At 54.4% G+C, this 19,911-nt stretch overlaps 2 protein-coding genes across 2 annotated transcripts; both read left to right on the top strand.

Annotated features, from left to right (window-relative positions):
• Nucleotides 1-2,694: 2,694 nt before the first annotated feature.
• GJB5 (gap junction protein beta 5) lies at nucleotides 2,695-3,486 on the top strand (the record flags this gene model as incomplete). Its single annotated transcript, XM_080692969.1, has 1 exon — nucleotides 2,695-3,486. The coding sequence occupies one exon, from the start codon at nucleotides 2,695-2,697 to the stop codon at nucleotides 3,484-3,486; it is 792 nt and encodes a 263-aa protein (XP_080549095.1).
• Nucleotides 3,487-7,281: 3,795 nt separating this feature from the next.
• Nucleotides 7,282-8,082, top strand: GJB4 (gap junction protein beta 4; the record flags this gene model as incomplete). The annotated part of the gene is made up of 1 exon (XM_080692805.1): nucleotides 7,282-8,082. The coding sequence occupies one exon, from the start codon at nucleotides 7,282-7,284 to the stop codon at nucleotides 8,080-8,082; it is 801 nt and encodes a 266-aa protein (XP_080548931.1).
• Nucleotides 8,083-19,911: the final 11,829 nt, after the last annotated feature.

Genomic DNA, 19,911 nt, shown 5'->3' on the forward strand with positions numbered 1-19,911 from the left:
GTCTGTGTGTCAATCATCCTGCTGCCTGGCACCAGGCTTCTCATCCCGCCCCTCCAGAAGCGGGTGTCCCACAGCACAGAGGAGGAAACAGGTAAATAACTGGGGTCAGAATCTAGAAGGGGTAAGATGCAAATCCGAGGTGTGAGATTCCGGACTCAGGTGTGGGAGGCCCAGAGGCAGGAGCTGGGGCCCAGATAAGACTCCTCCAACCTTTGCAGGAGTTGGCCAGGTGAGGAGGAAGCTCAGAGAAAGTGGTTCTGGGAGCGATTGGAAGATTAGAGCTCCTGGCCAATCCGCATTTGGGAGGGGTGGGATTCCCAAAAGTAGTGGAGCCATGAGAATGGACTCGGAAGCAACCAGAGAGAGACACAGAAACCAGAGGAAGCCTGGGTTCGCAGTGAAGAATTTCAGAGACAAAATGAGAGGGTAGGACAGGCCTCAGCTCGCACACAAGCCCAGGGTTAGGAGGACGACGAGAAGGCGGTCCAAGTGGACCCATGGTTCGCCCCTGAGAGGATGCCAGGATTGTGGGCTCAGCACCCCAGGATGATGAACCCCTAAGTTTCCTGAGCCCCATGGGAGGCAGTCGGGGAGGCTGGAGCCCAGCCAATGGCAGTGCCGGCTGCAGCTCCTCCTCTTCCCCTGGCCAGAAGGGCACACCCAGGCTGCTCAACCCAAGAATGAGCTTCCCAGAAACCCGGTTCTGACATGAATTCAGGCTGCTTGCTGATTCCGCTCCCAGCTGCCAGGAGTGGATACAGGAGAGCCCTGAAGAGCAGTCGCTCAGGTAAAGGCATCTGTTCCCAGCTGTGCCCACTCCCTGGCACGCCTGGCAGGGGGAGCTTCTCTGGTGGGCTGTGGGAATGGCCCGGATGCGCGGGCGGCTGGGTCCTGATGATAGGGGACGAAGGGTTTCTCCCTCTTCACTCTGGGCTTTTCCTGCTTTCCCCAGAAGGTAAAGGTGGGAGCCAAGAACTGAGTGGGGAAGGGGCTGAGAAGAGGCCCAAGCTCAGTAGCAGGGCATCCTGCCTAGACCTGCAGAACCCCGCCCACTGCAACCCGAGCTGGCCCAGCCAGCAAGGGCCCCTGGGTGCCAAGGGCTGGGGCCTCCCAGGAGGAACCTGGGGAGCTGCCGGCCCACCCACCTGAGCAGGACCAGGCAGAATGACTCAGAGCCACAGGGCCAGGCCGCAGGTGGTGCAGAGACAGGGTAGGGAGCGGAGACAGCCCCAGCCTCCGTCACCAGGATCCACCAGGCCCAGGAGGATCAGTGTGCCAGCACGCTGATGAGCTGGCAGTTCACTGAAACTGGAGGCCATGGGCCCAGCCCCACATTGGGCAAGTCCCAGAGGGTGAGCTCTGGAGCCAGTCTGCCCGGGGTTAAAATCCCAGCTCTGCCACTTACCAGCTGTGTAACAGTGAGCAGATCAGCTGACCTCTCTGTTTGCTATTTCCTTAATCTGCAAATTAGAAATAAAATTATGGGACCCCTTCCAAGGTTGCTGGGGAGGAATAATGTATTGATGTGTGCCAAGGGCTAAGCACAGTGACATAAACACCCGATTGCTGGCTGCTGTACTGTGGATCCCGGCCTGTGACCTCCTGCCTGCTCCAGCGCATGGAAGGCATGGGTACCCAGTAGAGCAGGAGACTGTATACACAGGCTCTCTGGGCCCCAGAGCACAGCACATGGGTCTCAGTGGACCCCCGGTGAGGAAGGTGAGGAAGGGGCCCCCTCACCCTGCACAGCCGTCCCCTTCCTTCAGTGCAGGCCAGTCAGCCTCCGTGTGTTCCCTGGGCCAAATGCACCAGCAGAACTGACCAGAGAAGCATTTCCCATGTTGCTGCTTGAAAAGGCCTCTCCACAGACAATCGATGGTGTGCCGGGAAGAAAAGGGGCTCTGTGGTCCCAGGAGTGTGGACACTGCTACAGATCCTGTCCCTCTTTTGGACAATCAAAAAGTGAATCTATTGGCATGCTTGAGTAAAGGGGCCTATTTAACCATGCCCAGCCCAGTGTTCAACAAATTTCTGAAACACAGAATCTTTCTCTTTCTCTCACTGCTATTCCCAGGCCATGGGCCACAGTTCACTGGAACCCTGGTTTGAGAAGCACCAGACAGCCAGGCTCCCCGGAATAAGTCTGCTGGATAAAGGGGGTCGTTGCTCCCTATTCTGTCTTTAGCCGGATTGCTGTTGGCCTGGCCTCAGGTGAGTCACACCTGAGCAGAGCGCTGCCTGGGTATTACAGTGTCTTCGACGGGTTGGGGGCAGGCTCCGCTTGGGAGGGGCTGTCCGCAGGAGAGACCGTGTTCAGAAAGAAGACAAATTCCCCCAAGGCTCTGGCCCCTGAGGAGGGCCGAGGATCAGAACCAGGAGAGAAGGTAGAAGGTCCACATGAGTGGCTACAGGACCACCTCAGCCCACTTGCATGGCTCGAGCTGGGTTCTGACTGAATTACCTGCACTCGAACCCCAACTCTGAGCCTCAGAGTTGTGTAGCCTTTGATTCCACCCGAAAACCTCATTTTCCCCTCCTTTGTAAAATGGTGATGATCATAGAACCTCATTCTTCTGGGGATTCGAGGATTAAATAGGATAACATATTTTCACAAGGGGCTCAAAGCAAGTATCCTGTACATATGAGAAATTACAATTACCGCTTCTCCGCAGCAGCCAACGCTTGGGCTCCGCCATGAACTGGGGGATCTTTGAGGGACTGCTGAGCGGGGTCAACAAGTACTCCACAGCCTTCGGACGCATCTGGCTGTCTCTGGTCTTCATCTTCCGCGTGCTGGTCTACCTGGTGACGGCCGAGCGGGTGTGGAGCGACGACCACAAGGATTTCGACTGTAACACCCGCCAGCCGGGCTGCTCCAACGTCTGCTTCGACGAGTTCTTCCCCGTGTCCCACGTGCGCCTCTGGGCCCTGCAGCTCATCCTGGTCACCTGCCCATCGCTGCTGGTGGTCATGCACGTGGCCTACCGCGAGGCACGGGAGAGGAAGCACCGAGAGGTGACTGGGGGTGGCGGCTGGCGCCTCTACCCGGACCCCGGCAAGAAGCGGGGCGGGCTGTGGTGGACCTATGTCTGCAGCCTGGTGTTCAAGGCCGGCGTGGACACGGCCTTCCTCTACGTGTTCCACTCATTCTACCCCAGGTACACCCTCCCTCCTGTGGTCAAGTGTCACGTGGCTCCATGTCCCCACACAGTGGACTGCTTCATCTCCAAGCCCTCAGAAAAGAACATCTTCACCCTCTTCATGGTCGTCACGGCCGCCATCTGCATCCTGCTCAACCTCGTGGAGCTGGCCTACCTGGTGGGCAAGAGGTGTCGTGAGCTCCTGGCAGCCAGGGAGGGCCGCAGTGCCTCTCCAGGCAAACAGGACGACCTCCTCTCAGGAGATCTCATCTTCCTGGGTCCAGACACGCACCCCCCTCTCTTACCAGACCGTCTTCGAGACCATGTGAAGAAAACCCTCCTGTGAGGGGTGGTCTGGACTGTGCCGACGGAGTGGGTGGGCCTGGAGGGGAAGGTTCCAGTATCTCTCACAGGTGCATCCTGGAGGTGGGAGGGGCTGAGTCAGAATCGGTGGCAAAAGGGAGAGTTTGGATGGCTGGGATTCCATCCCGTTCCTCGGCTGGGGGGGGGGGCACCTGGCCGATACCCCAGGCACCACACCTCATTTTCCTTTTTTTGCAGTACTAGAGATTGAACCCAGTGGCATTTTACTTCCAAGCTACATCCCCAGTTCTACTTTTTCTTCTTTATTTTTAAGTAGGGTCTCACTAAGCTACAGAGGGCCTCCCTTAGTACCTCAGGCTGCCTGTGCATCTGTGATTCTCCTGTTCAGTCTCCCAAGTACTGGGATTACAAGCATGCACTACCACGCCCGGCTTCTTTTTCTTTTCTTTCCTTTCCTTTTTTCTTTTTCCCCTCGGTATTGGAGACTGAACTCAGGGGTATTCTACTCTGAGCTACACCCCCAGCCCTATTTTAATTTTTACTTTGAAACAGGGTCTCACTAAGTTTCAGAAGACCTCGCTAGATTTCTGAGGTTGACCTCCAACCTATGATCCTCCTGTCTCAGTCTCCCAAGTACTGAGCTTAGAGGCATGTGCCACCATGCCCAAGCTTGGTTTCCTCCTTTGTGAGGCCATCCCACAGGGCTGCTGTGGGCAGGGGGTTAACAGAAGAGATAGGCAACGCCTTCCACATGGGCAGCCACCGCTGAGGCTCAATAAAGATCCATGCAGTCACTGAGTCAAGGTGTCCTGTGGTCATTTGGCCTTGTGAACATCAGGTCACCGTGTCACTCCCGGGGCTGTACTTGGTCCGACCAGATGAGGGACATCCTCCCCTGCAGAAAAGGCACTCCTGGGAACCCTGCGCTTGCACATGCTCCTGGCTGGCCGTCAGCCCAGGCTGCAGGCTGAGGCCCGCGGGCTGTGTGCAGAGGCAGCGGGGCCCGTTTGGGGGGTGGTGCCGGGTGTAAAGTGCACGCGCTCCTGTCCGCGTGCCTGCGTTCCGGTCTAGGCGCCACCGGGACTCTGGGAAAGCGACCTCAGCTCCTCTCCAAAATGGGTTAATAATGCCCAGCCTGTGGGGTCACTGCAAGGATTGATGAGTTCATGGCTGTGGACAGGGTTAGCCAGCTGTAAAAGGCCACATAAATGTTAATCATTGCTATTAGGAAGTGCTCGATAAATACTGTGGGAAGCAAGGCACAGGGGGCCTCCCGGCTGCACATGAACCTCACCATCCAAGCCAGACAGGGGCCTGAGGCACCCCCTGTCGCCCCGCGGTGTCTCTCCAGCATCCCCAGAGGCCTTCCCCAGAAGCATGGAGGCCCGGGCCGTGGAGGACGGGCAGCGAGGCTGTGCCTGGCCCCCAGCCAACTGGCCACTTCCTGCTGCCAACCTGCATTCCTTGTCCCAAGCAGAGCGGCAGGTCCCCTGGCCAGAAAAGCTGCAGTCAGTGCCTCTGATCCCCTGTCCAACCCAAGGTCTAAGCCCCAGAAATACCTCCACCAAGGGAAGACCGGGTCCTGGGCTGATTCGACATGGCCCCTTTCCACAGATGCCAGCTACTGAGGAACTCAGATCTAGACTTCCAGAAGGAGGACTGGGAAAGAGAGAATGGGGCCTCAGGACGGGGACAGGGTTGGCGCTGCCAGTGCTGTCCTGGGCTGGGCATGATGACTCCAGGCACTGCCCCCCTCACTGCAATCTCACCCACATACCTGCGCTGCCTGAGGAGGTGTGGTCCAGCACAGAAGAGCCGCAGGTGTTTGCTGGCAGTTTGTGCCTGGGGAAGTCTGCCTGCCCTGCCCTGTCCACCCACCCACCCATCACTCTCTCTTGGCTCATTGGCTCAGAAAGCCCCACCCTGCTGAGGAGTCTGGAACAAAAGCTCCCTCTGGGAGGCCCTTGGGCAGACAGACCGGCCTGGGGACAGTGGAGCAGCTGCGGGACCCAAGAAGGGTGAGGCCAAAAAGGGCAGGAGACTAGGGAGAAGGGACCAGCAGGGGTGAGGGTGGGCAACCAGGGGACCTCGGGCTGAGGGGAAAGGGGCTCAGGGTCGCTAGAAGAGCCCCAGGGAGGCTCCATGGAGAGGAAGGAGTGCCCTGTCAGACCTAAGGAGGCCACAGGACCAGAGGAGAGGCAGAAAGGAAGGACCAGGAAGAAACAGGGCCCCCTTCGATGTAACAAATATCTGGTGAGTGTTTTCTGGGCCAGGCCGGGAGCTGGGGCCTGAGGAGACAGAAAAAAGTAAGTTGGAGAGAGACCTCCAGCCACCGGCAGTCTGGCAAGGAGGACAGGTGCATAGACCATTTGAGGGCAGGTGACGTCATAGTCTGCCGTGGAAGACAGGGTGCCCAGAGGCTTGGTGTCTGCCAAGGCTGTGAGCTGAGGCGGAGGCAGGGCTCAGGATGGGATATGATGAGAGCCTCAGATAAGGGGCTATGGAAGTTAGGGACATGGGACAGGGAGCTGGATGGGAAATATGGGAGATGTGGCTAGGAAACAGCCACAAAGAGACACAGAAGGGGGCGCCTTTGAGAAAGTCAATGGCGGAGCACAGACCAGGCCAGAACCCAGCCTCTGCCCCTCTGCCAGCTCCCCCTGGACCTGGGTGGAATTCCAGAGGATCCCACTGGCACTGAGACAGTCAGTTTTCTGGCCCTGGCACCAACAGGGGAAGGGGGAGGGATGACGCCAAGCCACTGTGAGTTCAAAGAGCTCGTTTAACGTGGGAGGGAAATGTCTTGGAAGCTTCCTGGAGCCAGACAGGAGGAGGGAGGTGGAGACTGTTGGGTATCTATATAGAAGCTGATGTGGATGTGCCTCGTACAGCCTGCCTCACGCTGCCATTCAGTAAACCTCAGGTGAATCTAATGACTGATAAATATGTGCTCCTGTCCCCTCCTGCCCCGGACCAGGCCCAGCAGCTGATCATTCAATCTCTTTAGAAGTCACAGGGCCCCTAAGGCTGAAATGTGGGGTCAAAGAGGCTGGCCGGGCCAGGCATGGTGGCACATGCCTGCAATCCCAGTACTTGGGAGGCTGAGACAGGAGGATTACAGGTTCAAGGCCGGCTTCAGCTACGTAGTGACACTCTCTGCAACCTAGTAAGAACCTATTTCAAAAATAAAAAAGGAGCCAGGCCTGGTGGCGCACGCTTGTAATCCTAGCATTCAGGAGGCTGAGACCAGAGGATTGCAGTTCACTGACAGCCTCAGCTACTTAATTAGGCCCCTTTGCAACTCAGTGAGACTCTGTTTCAAAATAAAGAATAAAAAATAGGGCAGGGGGTGTAGCTCAAAGGTTGACTGCCCCTGGGTTCCATACCCAGTATTGAAAAAAAAAAAAATAGTGTTGGGGGTAAAGCCCGAAGGTAGAATGCCCTGGGCTCCATCTCCAGTGTTACAAAAAAAAAAAAAAAAGGAGGCCAGAGGATGATTTTCTTCACATGTATTTTTTACTCTGTAGAATAAAATAAACCCTGATTTTGGAACCTGAAGATCAAGGTTCAAGACCAGCTCTTGTGCTGGCAGCTGTGGGGTCTGGCCGGGTGCCTCTGGTCCTCAGCTTTCCTCCCTGTGAGATGGGCACAGGGCCGCCCACCCCCTCCGAGTCCTGGCGCATGAGGACAGGATGGCCCGGTGGTTGGGAAGCAGTTTTGTCCGCTGCTCGCATCTTCACTGAGCTGCCTGTTTCCAGGTTCTCCCGCGGCCCAAGTGGGCAGCACGCCGGTGTAGACCCTCGAGGTCACAGCCGCCATGAACTGGACGTTCCTGCAGAGCCTCCTGAGCGGGGTCAACAAGTACTCCACGGCGCTGAGCCGCATCTGGCTGTCCGTGGTCTTCATCTTCCGCGTGCTGGTGTACGTGGTGGCGGCCGAGGATGTGTGGGATGACGAGCAGAAGGACTTCATCTGCAACACCAAGCAGCCGGGCTGCCCCAACGTCTGCTACGACGAGTTCTTCCCCGTGTCCCACGTGCGTCTCTGGGCCCTGCAGCTCATCCTGGTCACCTGCCCATCGCTGCTGGTGGTCATGCACGTGGCCTACCGCGAGGAGCGGGAGCGGAGGCACCAGCTAAAGCACGGGCCCAACGCCCCGCCACTCTACAGTGACCTGAGCAAGAAGCGGGGAGGGCTCTGGTGGACCTACCTGCTCAGCCTCATCTTCAAGGCCGCTGTCGACTCCGGCTTCCTCTACATCTTCCACCGCCTCTACCAGGATTATGACATGCCACGCGTGGTGGCCTGCTCCGTGGACCCCTGCCCCCACACGGTGGACTGCTACATCTCCCGGCCCACGGAGAAGAAGGTCTTTACCTATTTCATGGTGGCCACAGCAGTCATCTGCATCCTGCTTAACCTCAGCGAGGTTACCTACCTGGTGAGCAAGAGGTGCGTGGAAATCCTCGGCCCCCGGCGCCGCAAGTCCCGGCACCGGAATCACCTGCCCGATGCGTGGCCGCCATATGTACTCTCCCAGGGGGGCAACCCCCAAGATGGGAACTCTGTAATTATGAAAGCCGGTTCGGCCCCAATGGACGCAGGTGGGTATCCATAACCTGCGATGGGCAGATAGGACTCCCATGCCCCCTGCCTGTCCCCTATGGCCACCAGGAAAGAGGGAGAGGGCCGTGGCTTCTTCCTGACAGCATGGTAGGTGGAGACGGTGGCTGTGCAGGCTCAGGAAGCTCACCGGGCCAGCGCACAGGGAGAGGCACGGCCGGCCCCTCCGTCCTGAGCCCCAAAGGACTCGATGCACAGTGGGGATTTTGTACAATAAATAAATATGATTTTCCCACTACTTGGAAGATGAGGGTGGGGAGTGATGGGAAAGGGAAAGGGGGCTTCTGATGGACTTTGAGAGGAAGCCAAGACCACCCAGTGGGCACCTGAGTCCCAGAACCTCAGATCCACCCATCACCCCTCACACACACACACACACACACACACACACACACACACACACATACCGTGGGCCACCAGCATGTGGAGGGGAATGCCCAAAGGCAGGGGCTATACCAGTGGCCCATGGAGCCCTGAGCCCCACAGTAGCCTCTCCCACATGAGCATCCATGAGCATAGACTGCGGTTCAAGGCACCTCCGCCTCTCCTGTCCCAAACTCGCTGACCCTGCTAGTCCCCGTCCCTGGTAGGGGGGCCCCAGAGGTTGGGAGTGTACAGTCCTGAGAACAAGTCAGGGGCGGGGTCTCCCAGGCTGTCCAGGAGTACTCTAGGCCGGGCATGGTGGTGCATGCTTGTAATGCTTGTAATCCTAATACTCGGGAGGCTGGGCACCCAAAGGTACCCTCCCATCTGTGGAATTTCCCATTTTCTCACCCCTATAGTAACCTCATCCTCCCCCAAACTTCACCACTCAGACCTTGACCATCCCCAAACCATACCTCCAGCCCAGACCTGCCTCTGAGTCCCACTGTCTGCCTCTGAGCCACTCTCTGGGAGACCTAGCAGCTCCTGAGGGACCCGCTCATCTTCCCCAAACCCGCCCTCCTTGCAGAGCCCCCACCCCCCATGCAAGAAGACCACCGCCATCCAAGCCAGGAGCTGGCCTGCCATCCTCAGCCCCCACCCCAATGCAGCGCCCAGTCCCCCTGGTTCCAACTCCAAATGCCCAGAGCTGCCTCCTCCCACCTCCCAGCCCCCCCTCGTGGGTCCTCTCCCCAGACCAGCCCTCCAATCTGCCCTCTACTCCAAGATGGAGTCATGAATCCAGAGGCGATTCTGACTGTGTCATTCTTCCTGCTTTGAAATTTCTTCCTCCCACACCCCCACCCCCACCCCCTGCCCCCAGTCTCAGCTGCAGATTCCCAAGCAGACACCTCACGCTGCCACATGCCTCGGGCCTCATGCCTCGGGCCTCCCTCACGCTCTTCCCGCTCTTCCCCAGCCTGGAACGCCCTTCCTGCCTCCTCTGGAACCTGCCCTCAAACCCCAAAGACCTCAAACCTCCCCAGGTGCTCACCTGGTAGGTGCCTCCCCTGGGCCCCTCTCCCGCACTGGGAGTGGCCGGTCCCGCCAGTGTCTCCCACAAGCCTGGGAGCCTCCGCGGGCAGGAGGCTGACTCATCAGATCCCTGCAGCCTTCAGTAAATGCTTGTTCAGTGAGCACATGGCTGCAGCTGCGTGGGGGGCTGACCGTGTCCTGTTTATCTGAGCTCTTCACCACGCCTAGGCGGGAAGTCAGCAAAGTGGCTTTTTCTTGGTTTGATTTGTTTAACTAAATCCAGCCTCAAGGGTCATTTGCAGGTGAGAGACTTGGGCCTAGAGAAGAGAAAGGACCTTCCGGGCCCACCAGTTAGCCGCCATGGCCACCAGGATGGGGAAAATCAGAGAGTCACCCACCTCAGGCAGGGCTTCCTGGAAGCAGAGCCCAGGATTCCATTGGGTGAAGGAGGGTGGGATGCGTCCCGCCCGCAGGAAACTGTCACCTGGGCCTGACCCCTGTGAGGTGAGGGAGACTCCGATCATAAATCCCTCCAGGGAAGAGTCTCTGAGCAGGAGGGATAGTGGTCTTGGCCCAGGAAGGTCCTTTCCAGCTACAGTCCAAGAGCTGCTCATGTTCACAGCAGCTGCCAAGTGGCAGGGCACCCACACACCTTCCGGACTCCTGACCCCAGGGGGCATGGGCAGCTCTCGACCCCAGCCCAGACCAGAGCTGTGACTGTCTCGGGAGTCATGATGGTTCCATGAAGGGGTCCAGAGGGGCTCCTGGTGTTGGGGAGGGAAGCTCCCCTCAGGACTGGCGGGGTCCTTGGCAGAAAAGAACTTCAGCGCAGCTAGTCAGAGACAACGGCAGGTTTATTTGGGAAAGTAGGGATACACGTTCAAGGGAGAATGCGACTCACAGTTCTTCTACAGAGATCCCTTTGGGGGTGAACAGGGGGCACGAAGAGAGATGGAAGTGCGGTTCTTCTCAGATTGATGGAAGGCACCTGGGCTTGACCAAAAGTCATTGGTTTGGGGGGGGGGTTGGTTTTTGGGTTTGTTTTTTGGTTTTGGTTTTTGGTTTTGTGTGTATGTGTGTGTATGTGTGTTGTGTTGTGTGTGTGTGTATGTGTGTGTGTGTGTGTGTGTGTATGTGTGTTTTGTGTGTGTGTTACTGGAGATTGAGCCCAGGTGCATTCTCCCTCTGAGCTATACCCCCAGCCCTAGTTTATTTTATTTTACTTTATTTCATTTTTTGAAGCAGGGTCTTGCTAGGTTGATGAAAGTCTCACTACTTGATGAGGCTATCCTCAAACCTTCAATCCTCCTGTCTTAGCCTCCCAATACTGGGATTATAAGCATGTGCCCACACACCTGGCTGTTATCTTTTAATTATACTCCCTCCAAACACTTATCAGTCTAAAATATGCTCTGCTGGTCAGCCAGATGTATGTACATAACTGGATGTATAGTGCTCTAAGACTTATGGGATTCTTTGTTTATCAAACCTTTTAGAAAATTTAGGTCAGAGGGAAAATAACCCTTGAGAGTTGGAGGTGAGGGCCCCTAGGGATGTGTGTCTAGGGGGAGCAGACCATCAGGGCCATGAGGAGGATCATCCTGAAGTCTGGGTTAAAGCTTTCATCTCCCTTCCCTTCCCAGTTTGTCACCTTTCTACCTCTTACTTTTATTTCTCCTCTCCTACCTCATGGCCACCCAGTCCAGGGTAGATCCTTGACCAAACCAAATGGCCCCACACTGCTCAGACTAAAGCAGCTCCCAAGTCCAGGCCAGGGAGGGACCAGCCACAGCCACCTCCCCGGGTCTAGAGGCCGCTGACGGGTCCCGGGTACCGGAGCTTCGCCCTGGGGCTTGACTGCTCGCATGGTGTTCTCCAAACAGTACCGCTCCCAGAGGTCTCCAGTCCTCTGGAGGCCAAGCAGCATCTGACCAGCCCAAGGCCTCCAGAGAGGCTGAGATTAACCCTCTGGGCACATGTGCACCATCGGGCTGTCTCATCCTCGGTCTCACCCACACCCCCAAGCCCCACACCACTCTCACCAGCAACCGACCCCTCCTCCTCCACCTCTTGAAAACCCCTCTTGGTCCTGCCCCGCCATCTCCTCTTCCACCCTCTTTTCAGTCCCCATCGCTAGCACCTACCTCTCGCTCACTCAGTACTGAGTCCTCTCCTGGGATCTTAGGTGACCTAGGGCCACAGGGACCACCTGTGCATCACCCTGACCTTCTCATCCCAGGAGCTCCTCTTCAGTTACCCACTCACAGGACCACACCCCAGACGTGTCCACACGCACAGCTTCACACCTAGAGCCTCTCAGTGGGGAAGTATCCATCACTCACTCCCTTTCTTTTGTCTTTTAATACTTTTATTGGTGCTACATTGTAATTATACTTTATGATGAGATTCAAAGTGATACAAACCTGGATGCACAGCATCCAGGGACTTTCCCTCCATATCCCACGGCTCCCCTCCCCTCCCCTTGATTGCTTACTTTCATCTGAAAGCTCTGTGTTAAGTACTGGGAAGAATCAGACCTGACCAGGGAGCTTACATTCTAGAGAGGAGAAAGACAGCCACCACAGGGTGCTGGGAGAGAGAGGAGGAGGGTCTGACATCCAAGCACCCAAAAAGGATTCTCTGAGACTTCTGACACCTCGAGAAACGGGGGAATTCCAGACATAGGGGAGAACCCGTGTGCAAAGGGAGACAGCCCAGCGTGATGCCACACACCTATAATCCCAGAACTTAGGAGGCTGAGACAGGAGGATCACAGGCTCGACGCCAGCCTCAGCAACATAGCAAAACTTTCAGCCACCTACCAAGACCCTGTTTCAAGATAAAATAAATAAAAAGGGCTCGGAGTATAGGTCAGAGGTAGGATAACCCTGGGTTTAATTCCCAGTACCACCATTTTAAAAAGTGACTAATTTTAAACACCCACTCTTTGTCAGAGGTCAGGTCAGTGGTTTATGCCTGTATTTGGGAGACTGAGACAGAAGGATTTCAGATTCAAGGCCAGCATCCGCAAATTAGCATGGCCCTCAACATCTTAAGGAGATCCTGTTTTAAAATAAAAATATGGCTGGAAGAGCAAATCAGATGACAAAGACAGAAAGAAACCCAGGCTGGCTCACCAGTCCAGTGAAGGGCATGCCCTCAGAGTCAGGCTGACGTGGCCAGGGGCCAGATCACACAGGGCTTTCTTTGTCAATCCCTGTTAGTGATTTTTGGACTTTATCCTAAAGATGATGAGAAGACCCAGGAGCGACACGATCCAGCTGGCAGTGTCTCTGGTCACGGTGTGGCAAGAGCGAGGCAGGGCTACCTGGGCGGAGCCCGATGCAACGTCTGAGCTAGAAACAGCAGTGGCTCCCAGGGTGGTGCAGAGGGCTGGAAAGAAGTAGCCAGATTTAAGAAACATTCACAAGATAGAATCAGAAAGATATGGCGATTGGACTGGGTGTGGGGACCAAGCAGAGGGAGGAATCAAAGTGGCATCTGGGTTTCTGGCTCCAGCTGGTGGTGCCATTTACCGGAATAGGGAGCCCCAGGACTGATCGGGTCTGAAGGGGATGCCATGATTTCAATGCCAAACATGTTGAGTCTGAGATTCCACGTGAGACGCGGTCCTCTCTCTTCATGGACCACCTCAGCCCCTGCCCTGTTGTCTGTCTTTCTGCCGTCCCACTTACCATTCCTGGCAACTTCACATCCAACACCCCGGCCTCTTAGTTCCCTGACATCCTTGCTTTCAACAAGCTGGTGCTCCACCCCTGCAACCCACACGGGCTCACGCCCTCGACCTCGGCCGCATCATCCCCTGTCTATCCAGCTCACTCAGCCTGGTTCCCACTCCAGCAAGGAGTCGGAGGAAGCATCCCTCACTTGACCACCAGAGCACCTCGCCCGTCACCTACCCCTGACCATCCTGCCTTACCTCTCTGCAAATATGTTATTTCTCATTCTTTTTTTTTTTTTTTAAACAGGGTCTCTTAAGCCAGTGAGGCCGGCTTCCAACAAGTGCAACCCTCCTGTCTCCACCTCCCAAGCGCGGGGATTACAAGCGTGCACCACCACGCCCGGCCATTTCTTTTTTCAATTCTCCTTTTTTTTCGAGAGAGAAGAGAGGTACTAGGGATAGAACCCAGGGGCATTTTACCTCTGAGCTACCTCAGCCCTTTGCATTTTTTTATTTTGAAACAGAGTCTCATTAGATCACTGAGGCTGGTCCCAAATCTGCCATCTTTCTGTCTCAGCAGGTGTGTGCCATCACACCTGGCTCAGTTCTCTTTGGACATCAGACTTCTCTCCATCTACTTTACCACAGTGATAAAACCCCAGATCCTCTAGGAGTTGCCTCTACTTGTCTCTACTTCTCTGCCCATGGTCTCCACGTCAGCAAGTCCGGTGGTTGGTGTTTCTGCCTTTCCAGCTCCGTCAGCAACGTCTAGCCGCTGAGCTCCCTCCTCAGACCCTGTTCTCTCTGGGTTCCTCCCGCCTCGCTGGGTGGTCTTCCTTGATCCCCATAGCTGCCTCCTCTTCTCTCCTGCTCTCTACACTCGAGGTGCCCTGGGGCCCAGTTCCTGCACACACGTTCCCCTCCGTGATCACGTGCAGTACCATCTATAAAGCCACCTAGAAACTCGTGACTCCCACATTTATGTGTTTGGACCTCGCCCTTTCCCATGAGTATCAGACTCATGAATCCTAAAATGGAACTCCTAATCCCCCTAGCCGAGAGCAGATGACCATTCTCTCCCAGCCTTCCTGCTTTGTAAGGTGGCATCCCAGTCCACCCAGCTGTTCCATTCAAAGGCCCGCCCGTCCCTCTCCTCAGAATCACATCCACACCAGCAGCAAGTCATGTCGGCTCTAATTCCAAGATAGAATCCAACGCGGTGACTTCCTGCCATCTCCAGTCCCAGCCAGGCCACCTTGTTTCAACATCAGGACACCTGCAGCCAAGGTCCCTCGGCCTCCCCTCTCGCTCCCTTGAAATTCCTCTTCCTCACAGCAGCCTGGAAGATCACTTTAGCATGTAGATCAGATCAATCAAGTCACTTCTTTTGTTTATAAAACCCTCCAAACGGCTTCCCATCATGACCAGAAAAATAAAAACAAGACAAACTCATGACCATGGCCTGCAAGGCCCTCTGTGTTTTGGGCCCCGGCTACCTCTGCTGTCCTCTGACTCCCCCCACAGGCCTTCCTCCAGCTCCAGCTCGGCTCTTCACACCTTCTCCTGATGGACACGACCCTAACTAGAGCCTCACACCCCTGTCCCCCTGGCACCCGATCTCAGCTGAACAGCCCCGCTCCCCAGGCTCTTCCTGACCTGCCTCCCTGGAAGCACATCCCCGTGGTCGCTCCCAGGGGTCCCCATTTCATCTTCTTTGTAGCACATACTTGCATATGAATCTTCTTAGTGGTTTACACATTTGTTTATTCATGCATGTATGTGGTCCTGGGGATTGAACCCCAAGGGCATTCTACCTCTGAGCTACATCAACAGCCCTGTTTTATTTTTTATTTAAAACAGGTGTCTTACTGAGTTGCTAAGGGCCTTGTCAGTTGGTGTGGCTGGCCTCCGCCCTGTGATATTCCTGTCTCAGTCTCTCAAGAACTGGAATTACACCTGGCTACATGGTTATTTTTTTTATGGATACAAACTACTAGAGAATAGGGTCTCTATTGTGCCCCGGCTCCCCTAGCATGGAGAAGAGGACTTGGTGCATGGTAAGCACTGCACCAAAAAGGGCCACGGGTTGACTGGCAGGCGCCCAGGTGGAGGTATCCAGCAGGCCACTGAGGTAAATGGGAGAGGACTAGCCAGGAGACAGAGATTTGGGGTAGTCAGCACAACTGCCTAAATATGAGATTTTGCTCCAAAATCACCCCTCAGGTTTGCCTTATAGTCTTCTGTGCTATGGGACATGATCTCAATTATTACATTTTGAACACAAAAATGCTCATTGAGGGAACCTCATTAGCCTACAATAACCTCAATCAATAAAGTTTGGGATATTTATGGAGGTCACTTGGGACAATCAGGAAAAAATGGAAGCAAAGATATTTCATATAGATTTAATCATTGTTCCTGGGGGTAGAACCTTATAATTGCAATTACTGTCTTTGTAAGGAATCGTGTGTGTGTGTGTGTGTGTGTGTGTGTGTGTGTGTGTACGCACGCACACACCTACTACTGAGGATTGAACCCAAGGGCATTCTACCTCTGAGTTACACCCCCAGCCCTACCTATATTATTTTTCATTTGGAAACAGGGTCTCAATAAGTTGCTGAAGATAGTCTCAAACCTGCCCTCCTCCTGTCTCAGCCTCCCAAGTACTATGATTACGGGCATGCACCACCATGCCCAGCTGTAAGGAAATCCTTTTTTAAAAAAAATTATTTTAAAACCATGAAGGAAGTGGTTATGTTGCAGGGATGACAAACACATGCCGCCTGGGTGACTTTAGTTTACACACCTGATACTATGCAGCAGGATTTCGTGGCCAAGAATAAAATTGCCAGTTTCTCATATGGATTCAAAAAACACTGTGTCACAAGTAACTTGGACAGAAATAAAGTGATTGGGTTCTGAAAATGTCGATGATAACAAAGGTCTGATCATCTTGACCTAGGTATTAGAGGAAAATGTCAAAGGCTTAAATAAAATGGCTTCAAAAGATGAAGAGGGGAAGAGCTATACTTAATATATTTTATGCAATAAATGGTTTTAAAAATAGATAGCATACTAAGTTAATAAAGTGTATTCTTATTCCAACAATACTGGAAGTATACACATTCAGGTAGCCCTCAAACTGCCTGGAGGATCTCCTACCTGGAACAGGGACAGGCACTTTTCTTTTGATCATATATCTGGGCCTCTGTGGGAGGTGGGACTTGAGCCTAGAGGGGACAGTGCTGTGCAGACTTCAGACTCCCCTTCATAAAAGGAGAGTTATGAAAAGACGTCTGAGGATAGAGTCTCAAAGGCCAAAGAGAATGCGGGACAGTGGCCAAGGGTGCACAGATGTCCCTGAAGCCACAGGTATATGCATGCCACCGAGGAGGAAGAACCTGAGAGAAGACTATTTCTAGGAGAAAGCAATCAGAACCAAAGGCTACCAGGGGTGGTGGCACACCCATAATCCTGGCTACTCAGGAGGCTGAGGCAGAATTGCAAGTTTGAGAACAACGTGGGCAACTTAATGAGACCCTGTGTTAAAAATAAGAAAAAAAATAAGCCAGTGTAGTGGTACATGCCAGTAATCCCAGTTATATAGGAGGCTGAAACAGGAGAATGGCCGGTTTGCAGCCAGCCTCAGCAATTTAGTGAGACCCTCTGTAACTCAGTAAGACTGTTTCAAAATAAAATAGGATTGGGGTATAGCTCAGAAATAGAACACCCTGAGTTCAATCCCAGTACAACACACAAAATATAACAAATTAGGCCTGGGGATAGAGCTAGTGATAAAATGACCCTGAGCTCAATCCTCAGTACTGCGAAATAAATTTAAATTTCTTTTAAAAAGAGCCAAACGGATCCAATCAAGCGAGGATTGAAACGAGCCCGGTGGATTCACAGGATGCCTGTTGGTGCCCAAGGCAGTGGTGTCTTCTGCAGATACAGGACACAGAAGATACAGGACACAGAAACCAGGTCCCAGTGGGGTGAGGGACAGGGAGAGCCACGCAGATGGAGGAGGGAGGTGTGGGCAACTAGTGGAGATGGATGGCCACCAGCAAAAGAGGAGAGGAGGGTGCTCACCGCAAGAGGCTGCAGTGTGCGGAGAAGCTTTGCTGCAAGGGAAAGACGAGGGTGTCTAAATCGTGGTGGGATGAATCGGGGAGAGGAAGACCAGGCTCCTAAAGAGAGGTCAAGGGGCTGGGACGCAGAGCCCAGCGGAGGCTCGCACGTAGGCCTGAAGGACAGTTGGCTACTGTAAGGGAGGAGGGAAGAAACAGGTAAGAGGTGCAAGTCATCCCACTCAGGGACCACAGCTCCCCACCCCAGCCCTTGCTCTAGTTCCTCCCTCTGCTCAGCCCCTGGCAGCCACCTCCTAACCAGGTCTCCTGGTCTCCCAGCCCAGCCGCCCCTCCTCCACCCCTTCCTTCCAGAGCCAGCCCAGGCCCGACCTCACGGGGACCTGCCAGCTGAGGCCTGCCCTCCCTCCCTGGCCCAGGGCAGAAGCCATGCCCTCCCCCACCCTGGAGATGCAATAAAAGGGTCATAAACACTGGCTGAGCTAAGTGGAAAGCACCGCCCCACAGTATCCCCATTGTCCTTCCGTCCTCCTGCAATGCAGAAGTCCAGCCCGGCGGGTCCTATGGGGTATTTCCATCTCTCCACCCCACACCAAGGCCGTGAGGACAATCCACAAAGCCCTGCAAACGCATGTCCTTCAGCGCGGTCCTTGGTCATTTTCCCTGATGGCAGCCGCCCCCATTTCTCCACTCTCAAGCTTTCTAGCTCATTCCATCTTCTTTGAGTCCCATTCCTTGGAGAAAGAAGACATCTCTGTGAAGCATGCTCTCCCCGCGACTGCCGCCCAGACTAGAGACCAGCCCTCACCCTCCCTCCGTCCTCTGTGCACCTGCACCTGCTACCTCTCTAATCCCCGCACCCCCAAGTTTTCTCTGAAATCTTTGACCTCTCTGCCTGTCTCCGGCCCTCTGAGTACTTAAGCAGGCTCTGATCTTCCCATCAAAAAGCAAAGCCGCGCCGGGCGGCGTGGTGGCGCACGCTTGTAATCCCCGCGCTTGGGAGGCAGACAGGAGGATTGCGCAGGTTCGAAGCCAGACGCGCGCGCTGGCTCAGGAGACCCTGTTTCCAAAATGAAAATGTAAAAATAGGTCTGGGAGTGTAGCCCGGAGGTAGAAGGGCTTCCAGGAACCCCAGTACCACCAAAAAAAAAAAAAAGCAAAGCCACCAGGCGTGGTGGCTCACGCTTGTAATTTCTGCATTCGGGAGGCTGAGATAGGAGGATCACGGTTTGCAGACAGCCTCAGTTACTTAGTGAGGCCCTTTTCAATTCAGTGAGACCCTGTTTCAAAATAAAGAATGAAAAATAGGGCTGGGGGTGTAGCTCAGAGGTAGAATGCCCCTGGGTTCTATCCCCAGTACTGAAAAAAAAAAAAAAAATCCAAACCTTTCCCTGACCCCACATCCCCAGCAGCCACCTATTCCTCCCTCTGGCGTTCCCCACCCCGTCTCCTTCCTCTCTTCCCACTCCCTCGCCCACCGCGCCACTCTGCCTGTACCCACCGCGCCAGTCAACTGTCGTGCCTGTGCCAACCTCACCTACGACGCCTTTGTTACTAATCCCCTGTGCTTTCCAGTCCTGTCTTGCACGATGAGGCAATGGAAGACATCTGGCCTTCCTTCTTGCTGCTCTTCCCCACAGCCGGCGCCCTTTGTTTGCTTTGGACACAGAGCGCCTCTCCTGCCCCTGTAAACTGGGATTCTGAGGGTGACCGCCAGCCGTGCATCCAGGTGCCTTGTGCTTATGGTGCCCCCATGCCCCAAGTGAGGCCCATCAGGGTTCTGCATCCAGATGATCTCAATCGATCATAAAGGAAGTGTGGGGTGGAAAAACTGGGAAAGGTGTGAGCGCAGAGCTGCTCGTAACCCTCATGTAACAGCCTCATGCCAGATCCCATGGGTGCCATGTTGCAGGGGATAGGTTGGGGGGGGGGGAAAGGTGTGTGGTGTGAAATAATCCCCCCCCCACCAGACACACAGAGACAAACAGAAAAACCGTGGATTCTTGTCCTAAGCTAAGAATAAGTATTCATCGCTTGGACAGCTGCTGCAGATTTAAAGAAGTTTATTAAAAGATAGAAATATAGAGATAGTCACAGCCCTGTGCCGGAGGAGACACAGGGGGGCAATTCGAACGAAAATGCCAACAAATTCCAGTTTCCTGAATTTTTATATTGTCTAAGTCCAGCAGGTCCCTTTGATTTTTGGAGATCATGTTACACCTTATCGCCAGCCCTGGCTCTGCTTCTGTTATCTCTCCAGCCGAATTTATGGCCTACAGGGGGAGACATCTCTGTCTCCAAACACAGGCCCAGATTTATGGCCTGAGAGGGAGGCATCTCTGTCTCCAGACACAGGCTTTTACCTTTCGTCTTCTCCCCCAAACTGTGTTAAATTGTTCTTAGGAATGCAAGGACATGTTAGCTTAACCCTGGCTTTCTTAGTAAAGAAGACATATTTCAAGATTGGACATCTTTCCCAGTATTGACACATTAATACTTTTTTAAACTCTCTTCCCAATACCAGTACAGCCAGAGATAAGTCGGCAGTCAGAGATCCATCGGAGAGGCGAGAGAGGGGTCCTAGACATCCCACAGGCTCCACTCCCCAGGCAGATGGGAACCCGGACGTTCCTGCCCTTCCTGAGTTTCTACAAAC

Source organism: Muscardinus avellanarius, assembly GCF_963383645.1.
Source record: "Muscardinus avellanarius genome assembly, chromosome: 3".
Classification (NCBI taxonomy): domain Eukaryota; kingdom Metazoa; phylum Chordata; class Mammalia; order Rodentia; family Gliridae; genus Muscardinus; species Muscardinus avellanarius.